The sequence below is a fragment of the Vitis vinifera genome, chromosome 3 (assembly GCF_030704535.1).
Source record: "Vitis vinifera cultivar Pinot Noir 40024 chromosome 3, ASM3070453v1".
Taxonomy (NCBI): Eukaryota; Viridiplantae; Streptophyta; class Magnoliopsida; order Vitales; family Vitaceae; genus Vitis; species Vitis vinifera.
The window spans coordinates 18,955,631-18,976,429 of NC_081807.1; the positions used below are offsets into that span (position 1 = coordinate 18,955,631).

Consider the following 20,799-nt stretch of genomic DNA (forward strand, 5'->3'; position numbering starts at 1 on the left):
TTTAGGTTAAAGGAAGGAAACCATCCAATTTCCATTTATGCTACATTTGTGTGGCTCCTAACCTTTAATAACTTAATATTCTTAGGGTTTGAAGATGTGGATCCTTCTTATGAGTATGATGCTCCAAAGGGTTCATATTCTGAAATTCTAGGAGTTCTAGAATGCTTGAAGAAATTAGAGAAGATTAGATCTTGACCTCCATAAGGGTATTGAATTAGTTATTCAATTTTATCTATTCTTTACTCTATGGGTAGAACTAAATTGGAGGCGATTCTGGAAAATCAACTTTATTCCATAAGGTTTTCTTAAGGATGATAAAGTTACATTAACTAATTAAATTTGATTGAAAGAGAACTGTCTCTCCCTTTGGACTAGTGTACAAAGCACCAAACCCTATACCAGTGGGGTCCTACGTAAACCTTATAATTATGGAAACTAAATAGTTTCCTTTCTTAAACCTAAATTCATGAGTTTTAATTGAAGGATAACCAAATTTGTGATGCCAACATCTTTTAATTGTATTGCTAAATTAAGATAACATTGAAAATAAATTGGTCTATCATTTAATCATGCTTAAATTGCTCCGATAATAGAATTTTTGTAATCAAGATGTCTATTATCTCTTATACACATAACAATTGAGGTATTTAAACCTGTTGTGACCAATGGCTTAGCGGCCACTTGAACCATTTCTAGGTGTATAAAATTGTATTCATTCTTATCTCTTTCTATGGATTTGGTATATAGAAGTTTTCTTACCTAATCATCTTGTTCCAAGCATATGGTTTGTTCAACAATGTTAATTTTGTAATTTGAGAAAAACTTAAAAGATCCTCTTTTATAAGTTTCTTGGTCAAAAACCTTAGGTAATTTCCAATTACACGTACACGCACATGCGCGCGCACACACACACATACGCACCCTTTTAATTCACAATTTTAAAAAAGTTGTTTTTATATCCATTTGGTGTAATTCTAGATCTAAATGTGCAATTATCATCATTATAATTCTTATAAAAATAAATTTAGGTTATCTATTTTGCTACTAATCTTACTTTATATTTCATCTAATTTTAATTTTTTTTTGTTAAAATCTATTTACAACCTATAGGTTATCTATCTTTTAGTAAATCAACTAATTCTCAAACATTATTTTTATTTATTGATTCTAATTCTTCTTATATACACTCTTTCTATTTATTCAAATTTGAAGAGGACATGACTTGCGAAAAAGTTAACGAATCATTCAATTCCTCCTCATTAATGATCGTAAAAAATGTCTTTCAAATGAGTTGAGTTTTTATTTATTTATTTTTTCATAATAGTTATAATATTATGTGGATTAGTATTTGATTGTTTTTCTACTTTTTTTATTTATTTATAAATTCCTTTTCCTTAGTAATTTCAAATAAATCTATTAATCACATAGGTTTTCTTGCATCAATTATATCTTCTAAATACGTGGCATCATTTTTTTTTTTTTACTACTTCCACTTAACTATTATTTTGATAAATAACAAATCTATATCGAATTGAATTTTCAGGACATCCTATAAATGTGTTTTTTAATAGTTTTATTAGTAAGTTTACCCCTTTAATGACTTGGTATATAAGTTTAAATATATCTTATTTAATATATACATAATAGTACTTAATAAACGTCATGTTGGTATTGATGTCATCACTATTGCTTATTAGTCCATTAATCTTGTCACTTATCACTTGGTCGATTCCTCTCCCCTGTTACTAGTCATTATTTGAAGGAAGAAAAACAATCTCTAATGTTGAATCTCTTCATTTATTCAGGTTATGTTTGGTTCTTGAAAAATCTAAGAAAAAATGTAAGAAAAAGAAAATAAAGAGAAAAAGTAAAAGGGAAAAAAAATATTTAAAATTAATAAATTATTTTTATATGTTTCTTCAAACTCATGTCATTTTTTTATTATTATATAAAGATTAAATAATTTTTCATTATGAAACCAAACATGAGAAAACCATTTTCCTCAACATTTTTTTTCTTCCCTTTTAGTGTTTTTCATAAATCAAACATAGCCTTAGGATTATGTTCTAACATTTACTTTCGATTTGTTAAACTTGCTCTTTCTCAATCTCTGAAATTCATCTTAAATTTTTAAAATTGATAGTTTCCTTCTCAATCTTTTCATCTTACCATTATAATTAAGGAATTCAATTATTAACTTTCTATTTAAAATGCTTTTAATTGAAATATTTTCTCTAAAATCAATTTAAAAAAAATCACCAATCCAATGCTTTTCTAAAAACCACAGCCAATGCTTTTTCAATATTTTAAAAATATTTTCTAAATGTTATCAAACCCTAATTTTCTTTCCCAAAGTCTTTTTAATCTAAAAATATTATTTTCAAACCATTCTTAAATACATTAACCTTTTTTTTTTTTTTTAATACCAAATTACGCTACAATAAATAAATAAAAAAGTAGAAAAAAAAAAAAGACTAAGACACTTCAATGTCATTCCATCAAACCAGAGTGGGCATATGCCACAGGCAAAATGCTTTGATGGAAAGACCCAATCTCGAGTGAAATAAATACCACGAATTCGGTTTTTCTTATTGAAAAAGTGCAACATTCAGGCCATAATTTCATCAAAGACATCCAAAGATAAAAAGGAAGCTGCTTTCCCCACAATAGAGTCATTTGTACAAAGGGAACGCTTCAAAGGAAGCATCAAACAAAAAGGTAGATTAGAATGCAACATAACTACACTGTTTCACCATCAATCTCAACTACATACCCAGATCTCAAAGTTTAATTCAGCCTAACCAGAAATATCCTTCAAACTGGTCTCCCCCAAACGATGATCATCCAGATGAAGAAAGGTGGATGGAGAGGAGATTTTTCGGATACATCCATTCCATTTATCATCTACTAATCAAACTTAATGACCAAAACTGAAGCTTCAGTAGTACGGGTTGTACCGCATGGGCATCCTGAACCTGGGAACCTTCCTGAAATGGTAGAGTAATCCATAATAGTCTTAACCATCTGGGTTTTACAGGTGAGCCAAGAAAAATACCGGTGGAAGTGTCGTCTTTGATTGATAATCAAAGTGGGAAGGATAAGAGAAACATACCCGTATCCATAGGGGCAGAGATAAGGAGGCATATGTGTGCTCCTTGAGCGGAAGCCTACTCGTCGTGGACGAAACTGCTTCAACCCAGGGACGTTGGTTCGCTTTGCTGATACCTGCAATAACATTTGAAAAACAAAAAATAGGTTTGTCTGGAGAAGAGAAAAGAGTGAAGCTACAACCCGATGAATGATTTTCATTTGCTCTTGTTTGATAAAAGTGAACTGAAAAAACATAGTATGACCTTCAACTGGCGGCCGTGTAGCTCAGATTCATTCAGGAGGAGTGCCTCTTGAACAGCCTCTGTTTCAAGAAATTCAACATAAGCATAACCTTTTGGCTGGCCATACTTGTTGGATCGGATAGTGACTCTATTCACTGTCCCGCATGCCTGGAAATGCTGCTGCACTTCTTCAGGGGTACAAGAATAATCCACCTGCAAATCAAGTTCCAGGGTTGTTGCCAAGAAACAACTTTAGCCAACCAAAATCAAAATTAATAAAGATCGAAACAGGTCAAATCAAAATTTTTACAACTGAAGCCGGTTTGAACAGTAAGAGGTCTAGCTCATACAAGCTCTCCAACAAGACTAAAACCTCAGCATATAAAGATACCTAGAATTGACAGTTTTTAGAACAAGGCAGTAACCACACCAGTGTGATCTCCAATAACACCCCTAATAACCATATGACCCGAATTCCCCAATGTATAACTATCAAAGTTAAGTTTTATAGACACCCTAAAGGAATAGAGGCTTCTGAGCTGCTAAACATCCTAAATGTCTTGGCAGTACCTCTAGAAGATCTGGGTATCACCTCTTAGCTTTGAATACAAAAGCCAATCGTTTGTCTAACCTATAGAAGAAGCCAAGTTAGTTGTACTTGAGTGACACTGATGAGAGAAAGGATACTTTTGTTTAAGTTAAGCAGAATTTAAGACCCATTAAAAGACCAAAGACTTAAGAGAAAGTGTTTGTTATTAGAAATCCTATCAACCTTGGCTCTAGCGAAGAAGATTGTATCATCAGCCAATTGGAGAAGGGCAATGATGATCAAATTCCTACCCACCTCAAATCCCTTAATGAAGACCTTCTCTAGCTGCTTAGAACATCCACCAAAATAGTAGATAGATTGAGAGAGAGACCATGAGAGGCCACAACCAAGCTCCCTGCTTTCTCATTCACAAGAATAGTGAAACCAATGGAGGAAAAACACACCCCAAATCCAAGCCCTGTATTTAGATTCAAACTCCTATACAAGAACATGGACCCAAAAGACCCAATTAACATGATTGTCCGCTTTCTTGAAATCAACTTTAAACATCATCTCCTTCTTCACAGAATGCAATTTTTCATCCACCAACTCATTCAATGTTAGAGCTGCACCCAGAATCGTCTTACCTTTCATAAAAGTACATTGAAAAAGGATATAATCCCCTAAAGAATTTTCTAAACCCATTTAGAAAGAATTTCATTGATAATCTTATAAAGGCTGGTCACACAGTCGATGGTTCAAGGTTGGTGCAATGCACATAGTGAATGCCTGTCTTAGGTACTAGGGCAATAACCACTGAAGAAATATTAAAAAAAAAACGAAAAAAGAAAAAAAGAGGAGTAAATCCTCTCTCAAAATAGGCCAATAATCCTGAAAAAAAAAAATGCAATGGAAAAACTGCCTGAACCTGGAGCATCCTCCCTGTTGAACTGAAAAACAGCCTCTTAACTCTCCTCTTCAGCAAAGAGGCTTTCCAACCATATGCACTTTCCTCAGGGATGGGGACCAAGCTAACCCCTTAACCTCCAGAATACACCATCTCTCTTATTAGCAAGATAAACAAAAAATAAAAAAATTAAAATAAATAAATAAAGAAGAAGAAGAAGAAGAAGAAGAAGAAGAAGAAGAAGAAATCAAAAGAAAAGAAGAAAAAGAAAACATCCTTTGTTAATCTAAGATGAAGATGAACAAGATGATAAGTTACTCTCTCTGAGGAAATACTATGGATAGTTTAACATAACAGCCTAAGCATTGTGATGTAATGATATGGAATTCTTCAAAGATTTTATGTTTTCCCTTTCTAAAGCATCCATCTTTTTGTCTAAGAAACCAAATAAAGCAAGCACTAGACCCAATTATCTCTCTCTAGATGATACTGGCAGTGAGAGCTTTGGGCTTATCTCCATCACAAAGCTTCACCCACCCCAATCCACTGCAAGAGATAATGTTGCTAGAGCATCATTCATCGAGGCCAGCTTAACTAGAAATACCTCATATCTTGAATCCTGAAAACATGTTCTTCATCCAGCACTGCTTCACCACACAAAACATACACTCATTCTGCTACTATTAAAAGTTGGGAAATGGGAAAGATAAGTTGGAAGAACATCCCACCATCAAAAGATAACATAAGAAAAATAATGAGAATATAATATCCGCACCCACCAGTAATAAAAATTAAACAAAAAATGTAATAAGAATGGCCTGCCCAAATAACAATAATATCCCAAAATAGAGTTATAGGAATTGCTAATGTCTATCATATATCAATGTAGTGTAGATTTGTTGCCTAGTTTTAGTTTCTTTTTCTTTTCTTTTTTTTTTTCCATCAATTTGCTCACCCATTTTTTTAAAATCTCATACAACCAATTAAAAGCTCAGTACAACTAATGAACCTTTGTCACAGGTGCACTCCTCCCTTAGCTCTGATTCTGCTGACACAGGGAATTGGTCCTTAAGAGCTTCTTCAATGGCATGGCTGCTTTCTTCAACACGGAGGAACAGCAACATGAAAGAAGAACTTCTTAGGGTTTGCAATATGTGATTTTCATTCACAAATTAAAATGTGTTTAATTGTGTGAAGGGGCTGAGATGTTGGTACTCTTTGGAAAAGGAATTTTTGCATGTGCAGTTTTGCATCATCTTTTTTTTGAATTTGGTATTGGAACAAGAGATTCAAAAACTCAGTGTTGAGATAAATATGATACTAGAACATATGTATTTTTTTAGTAAATATTTCAAAAGTGTCCTGTTCTATGCATATGACTAATATGTGTTTATATTCATGTATGTTTAGGAACAAGGAAATTGAAGCACAACAAAGGGATGGCTCGGGTTACCAGAAGGTTCTGATCATCAGGAACTAGCAACCATTAATGGCTCTTGGTAATGCTTACCTTTTTAAGGAAATTGGTGATTGTGCATTAATGAGGATGGTTTAAGGAAATTGCAGTACATACGCTCATTAATGGCTCTTGTTTCCCACATAGATTTATTGTGCATGAAGAAACTGATTTGCCCAGTTATTTCCCTTTTCTTCTTTTTCTCATCTTAAAACCTTATAGTTCTCTTCTGTCCTTTCAATCCCTTTTTAGGTGTGAGGAGTATTTCTTAGTTTCTTTTGTTCCTTTTTTAGTCTTTCTCCTTTCTCTTCTTGTATTTCATGAATAACCTATTACTTTCAATTATTTTTATGCTTATATCAGAATTATTTATAACCAATCTAGCAGTATTTAATCACAGAACTCCTAGAATGAAGCATGATCCTCTGACTGTAGTAGAAGGTAGTGTTGAAGCTGAATTCTAGAACTGAGAAACACCCCTGCACATTAAAAACCCATAAATGCAATAATCCAAGGACAAGATCTCAGCTGTCAAGTTGACATTCTGTACACGTACAAGGACAGCATTAAAAAGGAAAAGGAAAAGAAAAAGAAAAATAAAAAATGAATGGTGCCCTTTCTCTTTTTTCTTCCTTCCCCTGATATGTAAACTAGACTTTAAATTAATAGGTGCCTAACAAAAGGGAGATGAAGTCAAGGTACAAAGAAGGTATAACCAACAAATAGGAGAGAACAAGGGTATCCAAGCCTTATGTGCAGCACAACACATAATCAAATCTATAAAGTATAGTCTTTCATTCACTACAGATCTACTAGAGCACACAAACAGAGAGTTCATAGAACTATTTTTTAATTGCAACACTGGCTGCATCCAACAATAGAAGATTATACAGTTCCACTGCTATGAACACCAAAATAAATAATGTCACATTCCATATTATTCCCTTCCACTTTGGAAAAAACAACTGCCTTCTTAACTGGCCAAAATAACCTTCATTAACGTAATGCTAAATCCAATAAACACCAAAAAACGAAAAGAATAGGGACCCATACAGTCTAAGAAATCCCACAGCTTGAGCAAATAATTGGTTGATTCTCATCCATTGTGCATAAACAGCACCAACTGACTAGAATCCTATCCTTTCTAAGCAAATCCAAAGTGAGAATTTTCTCCCAAAACAAAGAAACCAACTTTATTTATTTAATTATCTATCCATTTATCTATTTTTATAAGAAATAAACCATCATAGAAATTTTGAATATGACAATACAAGAAGGCAAGTTATCCTCTAGAAGGATGAATGGTGAAACAAGACGAGGATAAGGATTAGCTAAGCACAGGAAAAGAAAAACTACAAACTCAATGTGGCAAAATTTCCCCCAGAAATGGCTATAAATGAGAAGCTCATTACTTGGTCAAAAGATTCACAATTGATTGACTGATTTATGGGTCCAAAGGGAAGGACGACTCAAAGCTCTTGCCAGGTCAATAGAATTGCACCGACCATGAATCTAATTTCTGTGGCCCACATTTCACTTGAGATATGCATGCTATTGCCATGCAAAATCCCCCCATCATAAGGTTGTTGAAGCTCAATGAGTTAAACCCTCTATCAAAGCAAGGGTCTCCGACTCAATGGCCAATCCCACACCCTGCAACCTCAATTTTCAATTTCAGAATCAACAACTTATAACCTGTGAAGCAAAATCACTAAATAATTTCCCACAAGCTTATTCTCACTCTTCTGAAGCACAATCACATCTTAAATACAATACAACACCACCATCTCCAACTCCGAATTATGAAGGCTCCCAATGAATCTCAGATTCCAGTGACCTTGACTGCTCACCATACTCCAACAATCTGCCATCCTAGCTTCTGGATTCACCACAATGGAGAATAGATTAAGAAAATGATCTATGAGAGGGGACTTCCCATACCTATCGTCAACCAGAAGTTAGTTTAAAACCTGTTGTACACAAGGTACAAAAAGCATCCCACCCTTTTCTAATAGCCATCCAAAGTATCCCACCTAACCAAACTGCCCAATGATGACCTTCCTCCATAACTCATCTCCACCCACACTAAATTACCACAAACACTATCCTAGTAAAGCTTGATTTTAACATCTTAAAACCCAGAAAGTAACCAGAATAACAACATATTGCTTTGATAGGGGACTTTTTCTTTTATTGTACATGCAATCAAACCAGGAACCTCCCAATCCTCATTCCCAATCCTTGCCACTTGAGCTTTACCTCACGGCCTACAAGAATATGAATATGTTAACACAGTCTTGTTAGATCAGTCACATAGAATTTATGAGTTTAAGATTGTCAGGATAGAAGGCATGTAATAATAATATTTCCGACATCTCACTTAATAGAATTCTTAGCAACCAAAAACTAATGCAATGGTTAAGAAATAGCTAAAGGGAGAACAAACAGGAAACCCAGGCAGGAAACAAAAGAAATAGGCCGCTAATACAATGTATATATGTGCAAGTCAAGACAGCAATGGAGCTTCATGGTGCCATCCCCATCCCTCCTTTTTCTAAGAAGTACATACCATAGTTGAACAAATTGTGTTCTCCCCAAACAAGAAAGAACTTCTTCCTTACTAGACATTTATCTCTGATGAAGTTTTAAGAGACTAATAGGAATTCAGTTATGGATTGAGATCCTTCTACTTCCCCTTTCTGCAAGGAGACAAAGAAGAAAACCTGCAGATCTAAACAACAAAGATTTCCCTTCAGGTAAAATACACACACAACTAATGAACAGCAGACACATCCTCAATAGTTTGACAGTTTGACATAAGTGTCCACTCTGCTCAACTGAGTATAGGTTTATAGGTGTAAGTCAAGGAGGATAGAGCAACGGATATTGGATCAGCGTTTCCATCTGGTAGTCCCATCTAGTCACAGTTATATAATTTCAGAATTATGAATAAATTCAAATGTTTCATCATCTCTCAAGAAAATCTCAGAAATGTTGATGATAACTTAGTTTGGATCCCTACAGTAAATTAACTAGTAAATTTTAATGGTGGTATAATCGCTAATTTAATGTTACAACTAACTCTTTGTATCTTCAAATATTCTATGAATAAACTGTAATGCTCAGTAAAATGCACAACAAAAGCCACATTTGAAACCTTTAAAGCACAAATATTTAACCTAATATACCAATATGCCACCAATCTCTCAAGATATCACAAACCACTTTTGAAAGTAGCAAACATAGAATACAAAAAGCTCCCTTTAAAGTCAACTTGGTCAGATCAGCCTCCACTGCACTGGAATACACAAATGAAAAAGCCCAAAGGAAGCCATGTTCCAGGCCTTTGAAGGATTATTTAGGTTTAGTATGCCTCCTCCCCCTCAAGAGATCATCCACTGCTCTGGGAGGAACCCAACTAGCATTGAAGATAGAGAGACAAAGTTCCAAAGCTCACGTGCTACTAGACAATGGATAAAAAAGTGGTTCCCAACTTATACCTGAAAAATTGTCAGGGATTACCCATTATCTACAAATAAGGTGATCTACATAGAGAATTTTGCTGCATGGTCATCCACTACATAGTTGCCAGAACCTCCTAAAGAAGATTACTCTTCTCACTCTTAATTTTGCAAGACATGCAGTTCTCTCATGATAGAACCACATCTATCCTGGCAGGCCCTTGAGCTAACTCAATAAAAGCTTCAGATATAAAAACTATTTCTGAGGGCACTAAATTGACAAGCAGGGAAGCTTGAGATTGTGTTACAATCCTTCAGATCATGACTTCCATAAAGATTCAAGAATAACTTTTCATTTTTGCTTTCTTTTCCTTTTCTCATTTTTGCATGTCTTATAAAAATCATAGACACTTAGTTTGCAACTCTTTTTGAGCATTTTTATAATTTTATTAAAAAAATAGAAACTAAAATTGTTTCAATCATAAAAACCATCTAGATATATATGAAAGGGCATTCCAACTGCAAAGTTTACCAAAACACTTCTTAGGTCAATAGTACTCAAAGGTCTTCCTGTGCCACCATGGAATTTAAAACCTCATGAGTGAAGAAGAAGGCATTGAGGGGCAGTTCTTACATGTAGTAGCTTGCACAGTTCTGTGTGAAATGGAAAAGAAACACTACAAAATTAGCATACAAAGGTCTAGAAGAATAAATCCTAACAGCTTCTTGCTCAAGTCACAAATTGAAAGTGCTAGCATATTCTTCATTTAAAAAATTGACTATTCTTGTTTTCAAGTAATTTTGTTTTTTTTAAAGTAATTGACTCTACAAATATATTTCATAATTCATTAATGTAGTGCAAATATTAAGTGTTTTCTCTTAATAATTTGAATTATATATGTATTATGTACATTTCTACATAAGATGACTAGATTCACACAAAGCCATTTATAGGCATTGGCATACATGTATGAGCATGTACACCACCATTTGGAGAAACTCCCACCGAGCCATAACAAGTTTACATTAATAAAACAAGCATGACATGTGATATGGTATTTCCAGAATCTAAAACAAACATAACTTCTTTCATTGATAATTGAAATCAAATTAAACAAAGAGAATCATGAAATTTGCGTTTAGGCAATAGCCATCAAAGACACTACTGTATAATACCAACCACGACCACTAACAGAAATCCACAAAAGCTAGGAAATCCTACCAAAATGATGTTTCATATATTTAAATGGTAAGCCATAGACTAAATAAGGAGAAAGAGCCTCACATTACCAACAAACACTGATCGAGAATCTACCTCCTCCCTGCTTGCCTGTGCGGCAGCTGCAGCAGCAGCAGCAGGATCTAAGTTGCAGATAAGAAACAATGAGGGGGGAAGAGCAAGCATAACTTATCCATCTATTTATTTTTTACCATCTTACTAGCTAAGCAGCTCAGAAACAAAAAAAATAATAATAACAATAATAAAAAATAGAAGCATCATAAAACTACTCATTCAAGAAAACAAACAAAAAAGATAAATTTGCAGCTGTCTTTTCAAAGTTATTTTGTTCATCATCTTTCATCCCATTTTCCCATCATCCAATTTTAATGAAAATAAATAAATAAATGCTGTATAATCTAAGCTATTCCAAACCCAACTTAGTTGTATAATATTGCTAATTTAATCCAGAACTCATCTAGGGGCTGATACTAATAGGATCAAGATGGATAATGCTTTCCATTCTTTAGAAAAAAAAATGCATTAAATGCAAGTGGTTTCCATTCTTTACTGTCCTAGAATCCATAATGGATGTTATCTTGCTATCAATTCCATCAGAAAAGGGGAGCTAGGAGTTGGCCTTTTTAATTCAAACTTGACCATTCAGCAAAGCATCTGCAAATATGCACCCCTAACAACCCACAATAAAGCTCACATGAAAGTGATGAATTAATGGTTCTTCAAGGAGCAAAATAATATGCATAACTCAGTAGTTTCTAAACCTTCATTCACACGAAACAACGAGGGAAAAGAGCTTTGATATTCATCCAACCTTTTCCAGGTCAACTACCATATCCTGTTTGCTTCCAACTTGAATACACTCAATGCCTCAATATTCAAAACACCACAAGAAACAAGATCTTTATGAAGTTATATGATCAGCAAAGAATTGAACATAGAAAAGTTTCCACAAAAAGGAAAAAAGAGATCCTGAACATTTGATATGGAAGAAGGAGAAGAAAAGATGCAGGGTGCAGTGGCGAGGGGAGATCGCTGTTGGTTCATAGTGGACTCCAAGTCTTTTGTTCGGTAGAAGTTGGGGGGCGCAGCTGGGGGGGAGTTGAGAGCTGTTATTGAGGAAAGAGGGAGAGATCTTTCAACCTGGATTAGGTTTGGAGATTTGAGCTTACGCTGCTTATTGGAAGGGGTGGAGATTCGCTGTAGAGATGAAGACTTGATGAGGTGGAGTAAAGCATGGGAAAAGGGCAGGAGGAAGTTCAAGTTGGAGCATCGGTCGAATAGAGCAGGGAGTTTCTTCTTTTGTTTGGTGGTGACTGATGAGGCAAAGAGGTTTTCGCTGATCTTCCTTGAAAGGAGGGGCTTCCACAGGGGTGGTCAACTTTGGCGGAGAAGCTTCGTAGTCTAGGAGTAATTCCCTCAGTTGAGATTAGGGGAGTGGTCACCCTTTCAAAGGCAAGGAGTATTCAAAAGGAGGGAGCCGTTAGCAGGTCTTTTGCAGAGGTAGTTAGGAAGGATCTGGGCGTGGTGGGAGATGCCGTTTGTCTACAACCGGGGGAGAGTGAGGCTGAAGAGTAGGGAGTAGTTGAGAACGTGTTTGGTGGGGTGGTTTGAAGATTTAGACCCATTTCTAGATTTTTTTTTTCCTTGGAAAGTGTGGTGACAAACTTTGGTATTTAAAAAATGGGGTGAAGATCTTAGTCTTGGGGGGAAAATTGTTCTTGCTTGACTTTGATGAGAGCTTCGAGGCAAAGAGGATGCTTGCAAGAGGATCTAGAAGACTCAAGGACAAGGTATTGCATCTAGTAAAGTGGACTCTTGAAGTTGGGCGTTTGCTTAAAGGGGGATTTGCCAAGGAAGTATGGGTGAGGGTGTTGGGTCTACCCTTGTATTTATGGAGTTGGGAGGTGCATAAGAAACTAGGGCATTATTGTGGGGGTTTTGTCATTGCGGACGAAGACACAACGCTTTTGTCTCATCTCCAATGGGTGAGTATTTTGGTTAGGGCTGATGGGAGAGCCAAGCCCAACTCACTGCAAGTGGTAGTGGGATCCTCCAGTTTTCCCTTACAATTGTGGTGGGAAGCCCCACCCAACTTTTCTTTGGGGGCTCAGAGAAGCGGTAATAGTGATTCTTGCAAGTTGGAGGTAGAGAGAGGTGTGGAGGGTGATCCACACACTGGAGTGGGAGTGGGAAAGGAAGGGCTCTCCTGGCAGCTTATAAGTGTTGACATGTTGCAGCCTTGTGACAAGACAACTCTGGCAGGAGAGGTGGCAAATCACTGTTCTTGATGTAGCACACGATCATTATTAGTTTCTATTTTAAATTCATCATTAGTTCTATTTAAGTTCATCATTAGTTTCCTATTTCAGTTATTTTCTTTATTTTTGCATTACAAACATTATTTAAAGGTTTATTGTAATTGTTAGAATTAATTCAATATAATTTATCATAATTATTCCCTAATTTTCAGATCCTATTGTGATCTTTCTGTTTTTTCTCGAGTGCTTTTTTGTTTTGTTTCGAAACAAACTTTCCATTGCACCAGTTCCACAGAAGCTGCAGGAGGAGGGGATGTCCAAGGAAGTGGTGTGAGGTGTACAACTGGAGTAAGAGGGGCTTGTTTGGTGGAACTTTGTGCTAAGGGCACCTTTAGTGGGGCTGAGTTAGGGACCCAATGGTCGTGCTTTTACCTAGGCTTAAGGCCTTGGTGGACCCACTACTTCAGAACTTCAGTTAATGAAGCGAGGAAGGATTTAAGAGTGGGCCAGGCCCAAGGAAAGTCTTGTACGACAAGGGAGGTGGGTTTAGTCTGTTTAAGTGGGGATTGTTGCTTCTTGGATTTGGTTAAGGGAGAGGACTCTCTAGGGTTTTCTCAAAGGAAGGGCTTTCTTTGTAGAGACCAAGGCAATGATGGAGTTCAATTGCATTGAAGATGGGCATGTGGGGCTTGAGGCGTTGCCAAAGTTAGTCTCAGCGAGTTCCTGCGTGGCGTTCACTAACAAAGCCCTCGTGGCGAAGGCTAACAAGTTTCCAAGGATCGCCCCACTCTCTTCTTTAGGGCTTTTGGACCCAGGAAATCGGTTGCTAAGGATGTTGTTTCAAAATGGTAATTTGTTGGAGTTTTTGGAAAATGCTGAAAAGGACCCTTCAGGCAAGGAGGTGGTAGCTTTGGCTAAGGAGGTGGAGCCACCTAAGGCCTTGGAACTCAGTTGCGTTCCGGAGGAGGTTTTGGATAGTCTCCCTAGTAATTTTTTCAAGTTCAGTAGGCTTTTAGGGTTACATGTTGAGGGGTTTGAAAAGGAGATCAGTTCCCTGCTCCAGAAATTGGAGTAAAGAAAAGGGTGTGGAGTTAAGGTCTCAGGCGAAAAGAGGATTATCCCCTTGGCTTCCCGTTTTAAGAGGGAAATTTGTAAACTAGAATGTTCAGTGAATTATGGGTCTCCGATCACTGTCAAGGAAAGGGGAAGAAGCATTGGGGATATAGAACCTGTTTTTTGAGGCTAGTCGAGAGTTTTGTTTTGTGCTTGGGTTAAGTCGATTAGTTAGGGTGGTTAGTGTTTGCTTTCTCTTTTCTCTCTCTCCCTTTTGCTTGCCCTTTGGCCTTTTTTGTACTTCAGTGTGTACTCTGTTGTGCCAATTTGCAAGCGCTTTTAATATATCCTCCTAATTTACCTATAAAAAAAATAGTTAAAACACCACAAGATCACATCTAGAATATGCATTGTCCCACAAAGATTTCTTCTCAAACATACATATAAACTGTGTTAAAAACAATAGTTCTGCACTAATGAAAACCTTCCAAAAAAATGCACATTACAAAAGAGATGTTGGTAAGATATACTATAAGAAAAACTATTTTAATTCTAAATATAATTAAAACTATGCTTGGAATCAAGGGATTTGGGCAGACAGAAAAAATTAACTGAAGCTAGCAATGCCAATATTTGAAATCAAGGGAATTCAAAGGATTTGGTGAGAGTTTTTACAACTTCCAAAGCTCAATGAAGGCGCTCCTATCAGGAAGGTCAAAAAATGAACAACACCTCAAGGAAGGGAAAGCTGAGACAGATTTGGAGTCCATCACCAACCTAGGGTGAGACATACTGCTCATTTAATCTAAAGCCAATCTCAAATCATTATCGTGTTGGTCCTAATAGAATCGAGATGGATAGTTCTATATTCTATTTTTGCCTAAGTACCAAACAAAGCAAATGCATCAAAATGAAGGCGATTTCCAATCTTCACTTTCTTAAAACCTATAAGCACCATCATATTGCAAGGAACTACAAAATGGAGAACCTAGTGGTCTTTTGGGACAGAAATTGAACTTGACTGTTTGGCAAAGCATGAGTGCATGGGCAAGTGAATATACTCCATAAGCCATCAACACAATTTCAAAACCAAATGCCTCATTGCTAACTAAAGCCATTGCCAGTCCCAACCACTAGCAAAGGAAGCTCACATGAGACTGATTGACCCAAGTCCTTGAAGGAGAAAAACTCTGATATTCAGCTTCAGAACCTTTGCTTTCAAAAAGACAAACTAATGAAAAGAAGGCAATCATCCCACCTTTTCCAATCACTCGTATAGCCATCACAAAGCTAAATGGTAGGCCAAACACAGTATTCTTTTAACCAAAATACTACTCAATACCTCAAAATAAATACAACTAATTCAACATCTAGAACAACTCTCCATCCTCCAACCCTCACCCCACAAAAATAAATAATTAATTAAATAAAATAAAATAAATGCTCAATTATGTGGACAAAAAATAACAAAAGAACAAAAGGTTTTAGTTACGTAAACTTCTGATTTAATACATTTCAAAAAGGTAAATCAAAATATATTGACAAGATATGAGATTATATGATGGCTACATCAATACTCATCTCTGCAAAAAATATACAACCAAACTGCATTTGGAATTGAGGATTTTGGTGATAAAGGAAAGGTTGGAATTAGTAGTTGGAATGAATGGTATTTATGGACAGAACGGACTTCATGATTTGGTGAATCTTTTTAAAGCTTTCAATTTCCTGAAAAAGATTGAGCATGGAAGGTTGAATTCATTATAACATAAGAGGGAAAACTTAGTTTCCTACAAACAATCCTCATCACAACTCTCTCTCTCTCTCTCTCTCTCTTATGGTAGTTTCTTCACTTTGTTGAGTACTATCAGTCAATAATCCTAAAAAATTTTAACAACAAGCTACAGAATATTTTTTTTGATAGGTAACAACAAGCTACAGAATATCATTGTAAGGCAATATATTCATCCAAAGATTTGAATTGTCTCTTTCAATTATTGCTTCACTCTCGCTGCTACTGGTTCCAGCAATTATCATCGCAATCCTATTTGCCCAAGATGCCAAACCAAGCCAAATCTAATTGCTGTTTTTTCCTTTTCCTTCCCTTTCCATTAATTAAAATTTTATTGTTCCGAACAGAGAGTGGCCCTCCATTTGGTTGCTAAGAGAAAGGAGTGAGAAGAAAAGAGAAAAAAGTAAGAAGCCTAATCAACTAAGCCAAATACTGCTCAATCATGAAACATGGAATATTCAATTTTTTTTTTCTTTTTTTTTTTACCTTTTTCCAATATTTCTTGTCGACCAAACATAATCATAAAACAAATAATTACTGGTAAAAGTAACAAGAAACTCAACTCAACCAAGGGAAATACTACAGAATAATGAAAAACTTGAACATTCAAAATCCACTTTTTCTTTTCCCTAATTTTCTCATGAATCAAACAGAACATTAAAAAAACAATTACTGGTAACAGTAACAAGAAACTCAACTCAACTAAGCTAGATACTGCCTAATAATGAAAAAGTTGAAGATAAAAAATTTTAATAAAAAATTGTAACTGTTCCTTTTCTTTTCCATAGTTTTCTTATCTACCAAACAGAATCATAAAAAAAACATACTGGATGACAAAATTTTCAACTCAACTACGCCAAACACTTCTCAGTAATGGAAAAATGGAAGATTCAAGGTTCTGATTTTTTATTTTTCTTTTCCCTGGTTTTCTTGTCTACCAAAATAATCATGAAAAAACAATACTGGGTAACAAAAGTGTCAGCTCAACTAAGCCAAACAATAATTGAAAATGGGCGATTCAAAGTTTTAATTTTTCATTTTTCTTTTCCCTAATGATCTTATGTACCATACAGAATCATAAAACAACAATCCTGGGTGACAACTTTTTCAACCCAACTAAACTAAATACTTCCAAATAATGGAAAATGGACTTTTCAAAGTTTTAATCTTTCTTCTTCCTTTTGCCTAGTTTTCTTATCTACCAAACAGGATCATTAAAAAACAATGCTGGGCAACTAAAGTTTTACATATAAGCCAAACACAGCTCAATGATGGAAAAATGGCAGATTCAAAATTTGAAAATTTATTTTCCTGAGTTTTCTTACCCACCAAACAGAACCGTATAAAAAAAATTGCTGGCAAAAGTAACAAAAGAAGGCATGGAACAACAGAGGACTGAAGAAGAAGAAGAAGAATAAAGATTAACCTTGTACAGAAGGCATGTCATTGTGGGCCTTGGGTTTCTCCTCCATCATCTGTTCCAACCGTTGATTCAAATCCTCAATTTGCTGCAAATTTCAGAAAAAGGTGTGATTAGGGTTTGTGATGACAGAGAAAGAAAGAAAGTATGTGAGAAAGGCAACCATTACATGTTCATCGTGGGACTCTGGCCCACCCATCTCCACTTCATTTTCCATCTCTCCCTCTCCCTCTCTTTCTTCACACCATTTCTTATTTAAGTTTCCAACCCTTCACAATCTCTCTTCTTATGCGCCTCTTGTTTTTCGTAAATAGCAGAAGTCACAGGAGGTGGACACGTGTTATGCACGTGGATGATGCTTTTTTTTTTTTGTTTTTTGTTTTTTAATATTATGTATGTATCTTCAAATGTTTCACTTTATTATATAAAATTTAAAATTAACATATGCATTTGTTTCTTATAATCACATAAATTTTTATTTATCATTATTTCAATTAAATCATTTAAATCAAAATTTGTTATGATAACCTTAAATATGAAATGATTTAATATTTGAAAATTAATTTTTTAATACAAATGTTAAAATATTCAAAAATAATTATTTTTATATAAATCAATATGTGGTATAGATGGAGTTGGTTAAAAGAAATAATGCTTCAAACAATAATTAGTGGTGATGAAGATTTAATTTTATTATTTTAAATTGAAACTTTTATAAATTATTTTTTATTATATTTAATGAAATAATTTAAATTAGATTTTGGAGTTTTCTATAGACATATTCATATATTAAAAAAATATTAATTTGATATAAATTATTTCCTTAAACAATTTATAAATAACTTAAATTAATTAAAATAATATATTGTAGAAATCAAAATTTTTAGTGAAATAAATTATCACTAAATTGATCTTAAAAAAAAAATATATGACTCCCCAATTAGACAAAATTCAAGATGGACAAGTGATAGGTCCTACATACATTTGACACACAACATATGTTAAAAAGGTGACACATGACGAAATTTGGAAGACTACAAAATTTAATCTTCCTAATAAAATTTTTCAATTGCAAGTAAAGAAAAAAAAATTCTCTTGTTGACAAATTTTTAAAGGAAATAAATATTCCAATTGAAGTTAAAAGAGAATAAATAATAAATAAATATTATTGGCAAATTTCCTTAATGAATAAGAGAAGCTGTTAAAATTAAGCAATTAAATCTTGGAGAATCCACTTATTTCACCTATAAATAGAAATGACTTCTTTCCATAAGAGGATTTTTTCGGATTGGTAAAATGACTCTACACTGGAAAAGAGACTTCACTAAGAAGAAAAAGTATTGCAAAGCCTCCCTACAAGTCCAAGAAACAACATAAATGCTACACCCGCAATTTTCGCCTTTCAACAAGTTCATGTGAGAACAAGTCACTTATAACCCTCAATTGATCTCTAAAATCAAATAAGCATTTTCATCATCGTCTTCCAAATTGTGATCAAGGTGAAAGAATTAAAGGGATATATTCTTTTGTAAAAGAATATTATCACAAAGATTATACCACACAATTTATCAATTTTAATAAATATTTTGTTTCATATATATTTTTATTATTTTGCTTATATTGTAAGACCTTTACGAAATCTGTGTGTACATACATAAAATGACATGATATATTAATAATTCAATTAAGAATATGATATTAATTAGTAAATAATATTTATTTATATCAAATATATTATCTAATCATATTTGATTATATAGATAAATTAAAATTTATTATGGTAATTTTAGAGAGTTAGATTTTAATGTTTGAAAATTAATTTTAATAATTAGGTTGTGTTTGGTTTGAATAATGCTTTTCTAGTGTTTTTTTTTTCTATATGTTTACATGGTAATAATACTTAATCTTATTATGTTTATTTATTTTGATAAAAAAATAATTATTTGTATATTGAAATTTTGTGGATTTATATTTTTCACGTGCATTCCTATTTGATGACAAGACTTAAAAATATGAAAATTTTATTTTATTTTATTTTAAATTTAGAGTCAACATTTATTTTAACTTATTTTAAAAATGAAAAAAAAAAAAAACCCTTTTTGTGACTTCTTGATTAGAAAAAAGACAAGTTTGTAAATCAAAAACAAATTCAAGAATTAGATTACTCGTTGGGAAGATATGGTGATAAGTTATAACACTTCTCTAAGCTCATACACCTATAATCTTTACTAAACGAATGTAGGGAATCATGACTATTGATTAATTAAACATAGATACCAAGGAAAATACAATACAAATGAACATACAACATGACATGAAATAAAAAAATAAATTAAATAATATACAATATATATATATATATATATATATATAAGATAGATGTACAAAATGATTTATTAGAAAAAATGTTTGTTATTCCAACTGTCATGATACAATTTTAAGAAATATTGAAAGTATTTATTTACATTAAATAAAAAGATTTCAATTTATGATTCCAACTTAATTATTCACAAACTTCAATTTATTCACAAAAGAGTTAATTTTATTCACATTCAAACTTATTTTAAAGGACTTTTTTTCAATGTTTTCAAAACCGAACCAGTCATCGAACCAGAAAAGTTACCGGTTCACGGTTCACTAGTCGGACCGGCGGTCGAACCGGACGTCATAAATATATATTTTATATATTATTAAAATTAAAAAAATTAATAAATAAAAATAATAAATTCTATCTAAATTTTGACAATATCTATTATGTTTGTTGAGTTTTTTCACAAAATTTTTTAGTTGTAGATGTCAATCAACCCAATATTTTCAATCATTTCAATAAATTAAATTTTCAATGTGTAATAAATAAAAAAATTAAATATTAAACATATCACTACAATTATAATCAATTAAAAATTAAGAAATTAAATATAAAATATCAAAATTAAAATTTTAAAAACATAAATGGAAGGCAAGGCTACTTGGAAGGTTTCAAAATTAAATTTTAAAAAACAAAAAGGCTTCAAGCAAGGCGCTGTGGAAGGTTCCAGCCTGTGGGAGGGCTTTTTTCCGTCGAGAGGGGGAAGCTTTCCAATGCATCGTTGGGGGTGGGGGGCTTTCCAGCGCCCGACGAGGAGAGGAGGGGGGTGGGGGGCTATCGACGGGAATACGAGATTTGCAGGGACGGTTGCCAGCTTGTAATGGCTGCAGGTGGAAGCTCTGAGTGTCATGGGTCACGACGCGTTGGGGACGGGCGACAGTTGCTGCGGGGGAAGGACTGAGGCGGGAGGGTTTTGCAGCTGTGATTTTCCTTATATACCATCCAAAACGGCGTCGTTTTGATGCTGTTTTTTTTTTTAAAAA

The 20,799-nt window shown here is 34.1% G+C and overlaps 1 protein-coding gene across 3 annotated transcripts; it reads right to left on the minus strand.

Moving 5' to 3' along the window:
- Positions 1–2,641: 2,641 nt before the first annotated feature.
- Positions 2,642–17,742, minus strand: LOC100258174 (polyadenylate-binding protein 2). 3 transcript variants are annotated; one of them, XM_002273105.5, is made up of 6 exons: positions 17,618–17,742; positions 17,455–17,536; positions 10,971–11,026; positions 3,354–3,545; positions 3,113–3,225; positions 2,642–2,987 (listed from the first exon to the last, which is right to left on the minus strand). In XM_002273105.5, exons 1-6 carry the CDS (start codon positions 17,663–17,665, stop codon positions 2,939–2,941), a joined length of 540 nt encoding a protein of 179 aa, XP_002273141.1. In that variant the 5' UTR covers positions 17,666–17,742; the 3' UTR covers positions 2,642–2,938. The 3 variants fall into 3 exon arrangements, with proteins under 3 accessions (XP_002273141.1, XP_002273112.1, XP_059592038.1); XM_002273076.5 differs by having other exon boundaries at positions 10,971–11,047; XM_059736055.1 differs by having other exon boundaries at positions 2,642–3,225; positions 10,971–11,047.
- Between the last annotated feature and the right edge of the window lie 3,057 nt (positions 17,743–20,799).

Excerpts from the sequence above, each read along its gene's own strand:
- LOC100258174 (XM_059736055.1), bottom strand. The coding sequence starts at position 17,665 with ATGGAAAATGAAGTGGAGATGGGTGGGCCAGAGTCCCACGATGAACAT. Across the intron at positions 11,048-17,454 it reads TGACATGCCTTCTGTACAAG|ATCCTGCTGCTGCTGCTGCA; the intron begins GTTAATCTTTAT and ends TCTGCAACTTAG. Across the intron at positions 3,546-10,970 it reads GATCAGTGTTTGTTGGTAAT|GTGGATTATTCTTGTACCCC; the intron begins GTGAGGCTCTTT and ends CTTGATTTGCAG.